Source organism: Nanorana parkeri, unplaced genomic scaffold, assembly GCF_000935625.1.
Source record: "Nanorana parkeri isolate BGI_ZX_2015 unplaced genomic scaffold, ASM93562v1 scaffold98, whole genome shotgun sequence".
NCBI classification, from domain to species: Eukaryota; Metazoa; Chordata; class Amphibia; order Anura; family Dicroglossidae; genus Nanorana; species Nanorana parkeri.
Window position 1 is genome coordinate 2,277,334 of NW_017306366.1, and position 12,733 is coordinate 2,290,066.

The 12,733-nt window shown below is 42.0% G+C and overlaps 1 protein-coding gene across 1 annotated transcript in view; it reads right to left on the minus strand.

Annotated features, from left to right (window-relative positions):
- Positions 1-6,810: 6,810 nt before the first annotated feature.
- PHLDB1 (pleckstrin homology like domain family B member 1) overlaps positions 6,811-12,733 on the minus strand; it is a 130,490-nt gene continuing 124,567 nt past the window's right edge. Inside the window, exons 23-24 of the mRNA XM_018552853.1 lie at positions 12,419-12,504; positions 6,811-7,005 (exon numbers count right to left, since the gene is read on the minus strand). Coding sequence (XP_018408355.1) covers positions 6,865-7,005; positions 12,419-12,504 — 227 coding nt within the window. The 3' untranslated portion in view covers positions 6,811-6,864. The remainder of the gene's footprint in view (positions 7,006-12,418; positions 12,505-12,733) is intronic.

A 12,733-nucleotide genomic window follows, 5' to 3' on the forward strand; every position in this document is an offset into this window, starting at 1 on the left:
CGCGGAGCAAAATATGGAGAAGCTCCTATTAAAGACCAGACCTTACTGTAGGAGAAATGTAGACTGCATCGTGCTACTCAGTTATACAATGTTGTCTGTGATTGCAATTAATACTGAATAATGTGCAACACTAAGACCAGGGCAATCCCTGTAATGAGGCATTTGCCTTAGGCGGAATCTCATTGGGGTACAGCTGGGCGGTGGTCGACCATTGCTAAGAGCTCTTATTAACCTGTGATACTCTGATGTCCCACCAATGACTCTATGCTGAGGTCTATGTGTGTCAGAGATAGAGATTGTCACTTGTGGCAAGGTAATTAAGAGTATTTTGTGACCACAGGGATTGTGACATGTGTGTGCAGTGTAGAAAGCAAATAGGATAATAATTATTAGGAATGCACCAATACCGATTTTTTGGTATCGAGTACTTATATTTTGTTTTGGGTACTCGCCGATACAGAATACTGATATTGGAAGTCCCATTAACTGCTTGAAGACCAGGTGTTTAGACCCCCTTCCTGGCCAGGCCATTTTTCAGTATTCAGCGCTGCGATACTTTGACATGTTTATTTCGTCATGCAACGCTGTACTGAAATGAATTTTATACCATTTTTGGGGGACAGACAGAGCTTTCTTTTGGTGGTATTTAAAGAACTATGGGGTTAAGTCTTTTCCCCATAGTTCTCCTTAGGGTAACGGGAGGACACAAACTAGCGTCCTCCCGTCACCCTAGGCTCAGTATACCGCGAGCTATCAGTATATAGGGAGCTACAGCTCGCGGTATACTGAGACACCGGAGTGGAGCCCTGCTTAGACGACAGGATCCGCCCAGCTGCGTGAGTGACAGCTGGCTCTGCCTATCTAAAGGCAGAGCCAGCTGTACACGCCCCCGTCCGTTCCGCCAGTCTGCACTGGAGGATCGGGGAGGGGAGAATCCAGCCCCTGTCACGGCAGAGAGCCGTGACAGGATCGAGAGGCGAGCGAACACCGGTATGTGTTCGCTCACCTCCCGATCTACTGAGCCGACCTGTGACACTCTCATTGTCACAGGTCGGCTAGAACTATGAGGTGAGTGAAAAGCACTCACCTCATAGCTCTCCTTTAATCACTACTATAGGTTTTATTTTTTACTATAATTAGGAAACATTACTGCAAACATTTATTATTAACCAGTTTTTTGGTAAAATATAAAAGTCAGGGTCACGTCGGGTAAATAGACACCAAACATGTCAAGCTTTCAAATTGCGCGCACCCGCAAAATCGCAGAAAACTACCATACCCAAAATTGGCCATAGGCGACACTTTAAAAGCTTTTACCGCTCATCAGTTTAGTGTTATCAGTGATTGATGGCCCTAGACTTATTGCTCTCACTCCGACGTTCGCGGCCATATGTAACATGTGCGGCGTAATGGGCGCAATCGTCTTTTTTGCACGTATGCGCCCCCAACGCATGTTTGCATGCGTGTATGTATGGGTGGGGACTTTAAAAAAAATGTTTTATTATTTTTTATGTGTAACTTCACATTTTTTTGGGGGGGAACTTACATTTTTTTTTCCACTAAAGTTTATTGCTATCACATACGAGGGCTAATAAAAAATAAAATGTGATAGCAAAATATGTGACAGGTCCTCTTTATGGAGACATCAGGGGTCTCCAAGACCCCTAATGTCACCTAGGACCCCCCAAAAGAAGCTGATGAAGCACAAATCTGCTCCTGCAGCTTCTGAAGCTGGAGAGTGACACAAGAATGCGGAAGTGATGTATTATACAACACTTCCGCATTCTTTCAGAGGAGAGGGGACCGGAGGGAGCTCGTGTAACGATCTCCCTCTGATCCCCTGTGACACAGGCGCCATGCTGATCCCGGGCTCGCACCTGGCACAGCGGAGCCTGGGATCACAGCAGGACAACGGTGGGGGGGGGTGACCGCGGAGGGGGGGCACCGATCGTTACCCCATACAAGCGATGCGCTGGCTCTACAGCCGGCAGATCGCTTGTATGTTAACAGGCATCGCTGCCTGTTTTTAAATATCGGCCATTTCCCGCTCGCGCGCGAGGGGGCGTGTCTGAGCGGACGTCTAAAGACACCCGCTCAGATCTAGAGAGCTCCCGGCTGGCCGTTTTTTTTACTACGGCCGGCCCGGAGGTAGTTAAGGAAGCCGGGCGACTCGCTGCCCAGCTTTCTGATTAGCCAGGAAGCCGGCTCCATGCTCCCCAACCAATCAGGAAGCTGGGTGGCGAGTCGTTTCTTCCCTTTTGAAGTTCATCTTTGTGCCAAGATTGGGTTAATGGGGGTGTTTTCCTCTGATATGGCTCCTACAGTGAGCCTGCCCACTTTGGACTATGGGGAGGAGTTTTTTGGCCAGCTTTAATTTTGGCGGTGATCAGTAAGGGTGTAAGTGAAGTGCGCCAGTGAGTACTGTGCATGCTCCTGCTGGCACACTGCACTAGCATTATACTCCACACCAGGTGTGGCGGGCCTGCTGTGGTTTTTGGGGCATTCACTGCTCCTATATAGTGGGAGATCCTGGTGCCTGACTGACTCCAACTGCTGGTACGACTAAGAAGCTGACATAGCTCTTCATGAGCTGGCTTAGAATTTGCTGTAGACACTTTACTGTGGATCCTTCGTATCAGGGTTAGGCAACCTCGGCAATCTAGTCGTGGTAAAAGTACAAATCCCATGTGGCATTGCAAGGCTCTGACAGCCACGACTCCCAGAGACAGTGGCATGATGGGATTTGTGGCTTCAGCACAGCTGGAATGCCAAAGTTGCCTAACCCTGCTTTACACTTATCCCGCTGTGAACATTCCACTGTTATACGATGCGGATGTCAGTAGTTGGGTAATAAATAATTCTAAGATACATTTGTAGATAGTTCAGCTCTTATTTTTGGGCTTTTGTCTTATTCCAAGGCAAATCTATGAACAGAGTGCCGAGTCTCAATAAAAGTACATGAATATTTTTGTTTTAGAATCATTATAACCATAGATTATCTTCTGGTGATCTGAGATCCTCCGATTTGTCCCCATTGAACTAGTTTGAGGAATAGCACATGGCTGGATGCATACCTCATCCATGGAAGTTTGTAGAGTTCTAGAGCATTGTGAAGTTTGTAAATAACTAGACGTAAAAATGAATTGTATAAAATTGTAGAAATGTTCCTTGTATCTCCTGAAGAAGCAGATTGGTCATCTGCGAAACACGTCGAGAGTGACTCCATCCCAGTCAAAGAATCGTCTGTTCTGTGAAAACGATGAATTATCTCAGAAATGTAGAAATACGTACAGCTTGTCGATCTGTATTGTTGGAGGGAGCACATAGAAGGATGTATATATTATCTGCATGCAGTCTCTACATCTCCTGCCATGAATGATGGGAAGTATTTTTGTATGTACAACAATAAGACTCTTTTAGTTATTTTATGTGTGTTTGTCTGGCTGTTTTTGTGACGCCCTACAAGTCCGGTTGCAATATCTTTTTGGGTTTCTATATTAATACAGGAATCTAGTGCCTAGCTGATAAGCAGCTGTGTCTGCAAGGTATCCAGCTCAGGTCTATGGAAGCATGATAAAGGCAGTGAGTCTCTTTAAATAAGAACTCTGGGCAGAAATCTTAACCTTTTGCAGTGGGGCTACCCCTGCACTGCAAGAGTTAAGTACTTGTTTTCGTCTAGGGAGCAAAATAAACAAACAAAAAAAAAAGCTATTCCCCATTGAACCTCAGAGCCAGCTAGCTGCTAGACTAGTCCCTGCAGCCGGTCTCCTGCTCTCCAGAAACGGAATGTCCTTTTGTCCTCACTGAGCCTTATACTGCCGTAGTGGAGGGGTATAACTTTTTTTTATTTTACCCCCTAGACACAAACAAGCACTTAACCCTCCTGATGGCAAGACCCAAGACTATAGAAGAAGATTCTGAAGGGGAGATACCAGTATTTAACCTGTACCCTTTGTAAAGTCATTATCCATTAGAATTCTAGCAGAACTATATCCGCATGGAGTCTCCAGAGCTCATGCCGTGATGTGCACGTATGCACTATTATGCTAGACTTGCCTCTTACTCTGCCCTTCTCCAGTGATTCAAGGTCTGTGCTCCCCCTCCTCACACAGTTGCTGCCGATGCCATCTTCTGGTTATTTTCCAGTGCAGAAGTTGCTCATCTTCAGCCATTGGTTAGTCACTAATGCTGCAACTCCCACACACGTGTACAGGAGTCGCATGGTCCTGAAACCCGACACTTTAAGATGTTGAGATTGTATATTGCAAGTGTGTGGCAGTCGAGAGTACAATTTAAAAAGAAATAACAGCAGGATGAGATGAAGCTTTTATGGCGGCAGAGATATACAGAGTCTCTTCTGCCATAAAACGACCTGCTAATATTTTGTTTTCTTTTTGGGCTTATTCACATCCATACGGCATGCACACCCATGCAGAGACCTGCTGTGGGAGGTACAAGTGCAGCATGATTGTGTGCAGCAGCCTGTGCATACGGTACTTATGGGAGAATGTGGCTGCACACTGACGCAGAATGTCTGCACCCAAGTGCATGCACTGACGTGCAGGTTCAGGTTTGCGTGCAGCCGCGTCTGCCCATAGGGATGTACAGGAGGCTGCAGTTATACGCTGCACCTGTCCCTCCAGGGAGTGTACACGCCTGTGTGAATGAGCCCTTAGTCTAGTTCTGCTTTAACAATTAACACCTAATATTCCAAATATTTAGGCATTTGATTACATTGAAAGAGCAAAATCACAAGAAATTAGGTCATCTTACTTTTATTTTGCAACAAATGTAACATTGTAGAAGAATATGTAATACCTTCAGCGGTTCAGCAACACTCCTGCTGCTGAGAAAATGATTGGTAAAGCTGTGCAGACCTTGGATTACTTTGAGTATTAGAACGCTTTAAGGCTTTGTAAAAGTGATTTAAAAGCAATACATCCTTGTAGAAATGAAGAAAAACAAGTCAAGTTTCTGTTTAATGGCATATATTATAAAGGCACAGGTGGCATATGAATAACATAACACAAAGGTGCCCGCTGCAAAATATGGGCGGCTTCACAGCAAGCGTGGGACAAAAAAAAAAAGGCAGTAATATAGGAGCGGAAAAGAAGAAAATACACGGATCTATATTTGCATATAACGGCTTCTGTTGCAGGTAAAAGTCTCTTACATGACCTGCTCGTCTTTAAAAAAAAAAGTATTGGAAATAAAAAGGCAGCACCATACAGTTGGTCAAATAATACAAGATATACACATCTCAAACAGAATTCAATAACCTTATATAAAAGGTATAGATATAGGAGGATCTCTATTGCATGGTCATAACATTGGGTACAAGTACTCTAACCTACAGACAACAGATTTAGTGGCCTCCCAGTGGAGGAAATTACACTTTACTTCTGGAGGACACTGTGTTTTTCTGTTCTGTGATTCAAGGGAGAAAGGGGAATCTGCAAAACCATTAAAACATCATAAGGCAAGTACATATACTTTACTGATTGAAGATGTCCTTGTGTGCAACATGTAACAGATACAGTCATTTCAGAAATTGGCAATACGTTGGTGAATAAGTACCAAACAGTGTTCTGAACATACAAGTGAAAGCCAGTGTTTGCCATGCAGATAGTATTTGAAGTAGGCAACACCATTACTTCATACAGCCCACATTTTAGGTGGCAGAGTACACTTGCCCACAAATGTGAGTTTTCAGAACTGTGCCTTACAGAAATGTACGTTTGGCAAAAGCAAAAATCATCGTTTCAAAAGACTGCCTGCAATCATTTGAATCTCCCAGTCCATATTAGTAAGCGTTCCTATGTAAGAAGACTCCATGATGGAAATAAATGTATAGAACTATAGCCGCTAGCTTGATTATGACCTCCACTTCTTCAGGATGTGCACCAATCCGCAAAAAAGCCTAAGAAGGCACTTGCTGAATTAAAACCTGCTCTCTCCTTAGCACATGGGTGCAAATCTGGCACATTGCTAGCCTTGTTGGGCTGCATCCCAAAATCTTATTGCTCAGGTATGGCTAAAACCTTTCATGTTTTGCAGTTGCTGTGATCCTTACATATTCATTTCGGCAATTATCTGTAAAAACAAAATGGCTAATGTGCACATTTTGCATTCTAGCCAAATACCAGACAGTAACTGCATTGATTTTGCAATTCACCGTTTTGCTTTTTAAGAAATTAGCATTTGTCTATAGGAACTCACACACCCAAGCTTCTTTTCATTGTCTGTGGAACTTCTATTCTGAATAAGATCAACCACTCCGCCAAACTTTACACAGAATGAATTTGCTAACACGAACAGGTCCACAAAAAAAACAAACAATATAGCGCAGGCTTTTAAAGCCCTGGAACCTGATGTGGACACAAAGTTCCTATCCTGCGAGTGGTTAATAGTACTCAAGAAACACGTTCTATGGAGACAAGAAAACCTGGCTTCCAGACCTTTGAACAGCACTGTACAGTGCTCTATACAATGAATTATCTTTGTAGTGTCTTACAGAACTTACAACGTGGTAGCCATTGATAACAAGCTGTCTAGAATTGGCTAGTGATACGTCAGCGCAGTGATAAATGTTGACAAACTGTGAAAGAATAAAAACTTATATAGACAGCAGCTTCATTAAATAGAGAATGTAAAATACAAACGATAAAAGCAAAAAAAAGACATGTACCTTTTTATCCATACCATATAAACTGCTAGAACCTACTTAGAAGATATGTATTAAATATAAATTACACACAATTTTCTTTTCATATTAACAGTGGAAAATATGCAGTTTTCTTGTTTTCTTCGTTCTGGGTCCTGAGGAGAATGATGGAGTGGTGAAAGCTGGAATTGTCGCCTGCATTAGTTCATAAACTGAGTGTAACCTTCGGCCCCTGTAACAATTACATCCATCCAAATTCTCATGGCTTCCGCAGAAGGAGCTACCATATAATATAGCCGGTCATGGGTCTTAACACAAAACGTCAGCGCAGGGTTGGGGCTCTGTAGGAAAAGGACAATTTGAAAGGTGAAACAACGCCTGTTTATCAGTTCCAAGTCTCTAGGTTCAAAATGAACAATGGCATTTAATAAATATTGATTATATGGAAAAGCAGAAGTGACGCACAAATAGTCAAACATATCTACATGTAATCTAACAGAGACTTGTCTACTGTGTCCAAAGTCTTCTCTTTCATCCTGTTTTATGCATAATAACATAGTGAAGCCATGCTTCATATTGCAGATAGTCCAACCACTCCAACTCTTACGCTGCCCATACACCTTACGAATATCGGCCGATTTTCGTACGTGATCCCGTTTTTGTCCGATATTCGTAAGGTTGATGGGCAGTGTACAACCGCAAATACTGGTACGTCAACATTCGGACGATTTACACTGCACAGGCGCAGACGAAAATACGTGCGGTCGATTACCGCAATTCGTCCAGGTGCTTTCTTTTAATTACTGCCGATTCAACCTTGCAATAATCGGGGCAGGATGGGGCCACCGTACGAGAATCGTACGATGGTTCGATCATTGGACGAAAAGTTTCATCCGATGATCGCAAGGTGTATGGGCAACTTTAAGCCGACATCCAACTGTGAATTGTTCCACAGGTGCAGGCAAAGCCGGCTCCCCTTCTCCGTACTTAACCATCCTTCTCAGAAAATAAGCTGCACTTCCGTGGATCACCATGAATAAAACTATTACAGGTGAAACTCGAATAATTAGAATATCGTGCAAAAGTAATTGCAGTAAGTGCTGCAAAAGGGGCCCAAACCAAGTACTGAGTACATATGCATGCTTGTACTTTTCAGAGGTCCGATATTGTTCTATGTACAATCCTTGTTTTATTGATTGCATGTAATAATCTACTTTTTTGAGGTTGTGGATTTGGGGTTCTTGGGGTTTTCATGAGCTGTAAGCCATAATCATCACAATTATGACAAATCACGGCTTGAACTATCTTGCCACGCATGTAATGAGTCTATCTCATACATTAGTTTCACCTTTTAAGTTGCATTAGTGAAATAAATGAACTTTGCACGATATTCTAATTATTCGAGTTTCACCTGTATCTATTGATGTATAGATTAAATGCTGTGGAACAACTCCCCATGTGTACAACCTCACACGTTTCACTGATCTGGCTTAATCATAGAGGCCATAGTGAAGCCATGGACTAACAATTTTCTAAGGTAGCAATACAGCTAAAGTGCTGCTGAGCCCAACTGTCATTCAGCAGTTAATTACACAACCTCAAATGGCCAGCAGAGGTTCCAGAAATTGACAGCTGAAATGCAGGGGCGGGACTTAGTATTGGGAAGAAACAGGACTTAGTGCAGACTTAGCAGAAGTCAAAGCTTTGCTCACAGCTGGGGCATAAGTTCAGGGTCTTTACAGGGACAATGGGAATGATATAAAGCAGCTTTTCTCAAACAGGGTTCCGTGGCATCCTGGAGTGCCTTTTGGCTTCCTTAGGGGTACCTCGAACATTTCACACATTCTTGGTCATGCCTTTCCATGGTGCAGGCTGGCACCATGAAATTCCGCTCATCAATTGCACTTATCCAGGGCGGGTGGAATTAATTCAGAAAAGGACAGGACAGAAATTATTCTCCTGCCCTCATGCTCTGCTGATGTGGGGGGAATGAGTACTGGGAAGAGGGTTCCTGGTGTGAAAGGAGAAGGCTTTGATGTAAAGGGGGGCTTCTGATGTAAAAAGGCTCCTAGTTTGAGAGAGGGGGCCCTGATGGGAAAGGTGGGGTCCCCCCTTAAATTTAATACCAGATCCTCATGTCGGTTTTTAAATTTCACACTGGGATGCCTTGAGATTTTGCATACTTTTGAAGCATGCTGTGATTGAAGACAGGCTGAGAAAGGCTGATATAAAGACTGAAAATTGCAGGCAATATTAAAACTAGGACGCAGGGTTTTTCAAAGGAGAGACTTAGCGTGTCACTTCTGGCAAAAAGCATTTCTCCTTTCTTCTAGTGGCTGTTTTATTTGTACACACTGCTTGTGACACATGTAAACTGCAGTGCACAGTCCTGCCATCTACAAGATGCCGAAAATGCAACTGGTTGAGGGGAGGACGGCGGGCACACGGGCAGGAGTGACATCCTCAACAACCGTCCAATGTTCAAAGGAGGACACCGAACCAGGAATAAGCATCAATGGGAAAAGGGCAGCAAATGAACTGTCAAAGAGATAAGTCTGACATAACATCCAAGTATTCTGTTCATATTTTCACATTATGGCAAAATCTGCACTGAAGAAGGTGGTTTCCTTTAGATGTAGAATTTTTAGGCCATGACAGGCTCACTTTGATAACAGGTCACACAAGAAATGTGACACGGCAACCAATCACAACCACTAATTCTTCAGCTATTATTTCCAGCACATTGTTTTGCTGATTCAGACTGGCCACGAATACAATTTTAACTGAGAATTATTCTAAAAGAGGCAATGACCGTCTGTAAAGCAACTAATACACAAATACAACAATGTGGCCTATTGTCTGTACACATTCTCACCCACCTCCTTCCATAGGGGTAAAGAGAGAAAGTCAGAAATCTGCTATGAAGGACAAGAGAGGATTCAGTGCAGAATTATAGGAACCAGATGCACAGATTGATTCATACATGCAGTACCAGACTAAACATGCATCAACCTGTAAATCAAGTATACTGAAATATTTCGTTTTGAGTGCACTCCGGTATGTTAATATAGGAAATATAGTGCTTTCAATGTTCCTCAACTCCAGTCATTAGCTACCCCAAATAGGTCAAGTTTTCTGCCTTTGCCAAAGTGAGCACGGCTGCAGTAACTGAGCCAGTTCTGCGAATGCACAATGAAGATAATCCTGAAAAGATTACCTGTAAGGGGTACTTGTTTGACACACATAACATGGATGTCCTACTTGTCTACCAGCCATGGCTTACAACTAGCCTACGTTTTTGGGGAGAATTCACGTATGGAGCTGCTACCAGCTAAAACATGACTGGATAGCAATGCAATGACAGGAGAGAGTAAATATAAAATATCTATCCTATAGAACTTTGAAGGCATGTAAAGCTTGGATATATATCAACATACTAGAGTTCACCAAATACTGAATTTGTAGGGTTGATTACATTTACCATTAAACATGCAGAGGATTAGATGAAAACATTACACATGCTGAATCAATAAACACACTAGACAAAGTGGGGTGCATAACATCGGTATGTGGTGGTCCCTATTGTCAGCAATTCATTTTTCAAATTTACAGTCTGCAATTAGGAATCGCATATAAAAATAGATTCAGGGGCTCAATTATAATGGTGAAGAGATATTGCTATCCTCTACCCATCATGCTTTGCTGTATTGTTAAATACTGCATCCGGCATTTTTCTGCCCATTCTTAAAATGCAAGCGGAGGCATTGAGCCTGCGGCAGTTCACAGAGTTCTCTCTGCATAACGCAGCAGAGTGTTGTTGCAATTGAAAACAATCCTCAACCCAACCTGATATTATTTTAATGGTATAACAATTGACACATTATTATATTGTATTATATAATGTAACATTGAAATAGGGAAACAGTTCTAAATTAGAAATAATGTGGTTAGACTACAAAACCTAAAAGAATAGAAGTTACAGATCTGACATCTCCAAACTGAAATGCAAATGAAGGCTGTTGGACTGAAACAGTTAAAGTCAGCATATGCTAAGGGTTAGGCATGCCCCTTTACACCCCATGTGACAGTGCTTGGGCCTAATAATTGGCTGCTCTGGCACCAAACACTGCACTGGGAGAGGAGGGCATAGACGTTTACCTTGGCATATGGTTGTATTTTATCCCCAATTTCATATATTCTCATGTCTATGGGGATGCATAGAAAACGTCAAAAATCTATCCATCTATCTGAGATATTCTCTCTCTCTCTCTCTCTCGCTCTCTAAATATATCCCTATATATAGGCCTAGCCTAGAGGTAAAAGCTAATCCTGGAAGTATACACAGAAAGGGGTTACGAAGGTTTGGAATGCAAATACATTTCATGTCTGGAAGTGCCAAGCACATGCTTTCCATACACCAGACGTGCACTGCACCCGTGTATAGCTCATCAGAAACATGGTTGGAGCAACCTAAAGACAACTTAATTACCACTTCTAGTAGGTGCTTCTATAGGCTGTCTTGTATTGTCATAATAATAAACAAGGTATTCATATCACAATGCTGTCCGAGTTGGCAAACAGGCAAATATTACAACCATATCTTAACGATGAACAAAAATGTATCTTATTTGTGTATCACTCGGCTGTAGATCCTCAAATCATCTCTGAATTGGTGCTCACACTGTCCTTCCTTCTGGAGGGGGGCTACTTTTGTTCCCCATGGTCCCTGCGTGTGTTGTAAAGTAGCCACCGGTCCAAGCTCAACTATAACTTCAATGCAAATGAGTAAACTAAACGTGAGATTGTAGTCCATCACAGGAGTGATCTTGAAGCAATGAGTACTTTATAACATATACAGTGACCACCGCATGCAGTCAGAGAGGATTTGAGTATCTACAGCTGAGTGATACACAAATAAGATACATTTCTGTTAATAGTTAGGGTACTTGAATGTATTTTTAAGATTTAATTCCTGAATTTAGTGTCACTTTAAATTCAAGTATTAAGAAATTCAAGTGAACCCGAGCATAACAACAAGTTCTCTTTATAGTTATCAAGGATCGCTAGTCATAGTCATCCAGAGATTAAACATGCGGTTAACTGTAACACACCAAAGCAACATTGCCGTTTAATTACTTTTCCAAAGTACACAAAGGCTGCATAAATATGTCCTCGTTAGTGTTAATAGCACATCAACATCCTGGAACTCCACTTTGTTATTTCTACAGTAGTATTTTTTAGAAAAATGAGAAGAACAAGGCTGGAGATAAGAAAGGGCTTTGCGTGCAGTATACATACTGAAGCCAGACTGAGGTTAAATATTCCTTTCTGTGGGGGGAAAAAGCAATTGATTGAGACTAAAAGACAGATTAAGATATACTGCAGGTCAATGAGAGGAGAAAAAAAATAATCTGTCTGACAACAGATTTAGGCTTTGTTTGAGACAACTTGGTTGTGTATGTGTAAACCAGAACTTGATGAGCTCTCTATGCAAGCACTGGGTATACGTGTAATCATTACATCTAAAAATTACCAGAATGTATTTGTATCAAAATGCAGATTATTCCCTTTTTGTATGTAGAAATGAGGAAATAACTTTTCAGGACAAGTGCACCATGTCCATTACTTGTTCGGGTCTCAAAGATAACTCCATTCAGATCCCAGCAAGGAATGGCAGGTCTTTTATTGCCCACTGTTTCTTGGTGTAAGAACTGTCATACTGTGGCCCCAGAACACATTATACTATGATCTCACCTTTGCTGCATTTCTCAGGTGATCATAGTACACTTCCTCTATTGCCTGGAAATAGATGACACCTTTCAGCTTTGCTTCATGTTTGTCTGTAAAAAGAAAACCAGTAAAAATAAAGAACATGGCAAATCAAACACCACCATTGCACAACTCCCCTAGCATTTTTATCTTTACTAACTGGAATCTGAGAACTGCTAAGCAATACAGCATCTATTCAAAGACAACTGATAGTACAAACAAGTGTATTATCCTTTGCCAAGCAGAGCAAAATAAACTTTGCATATGAAGTACAATAAAGAAATAAATAAAAACGTGTGT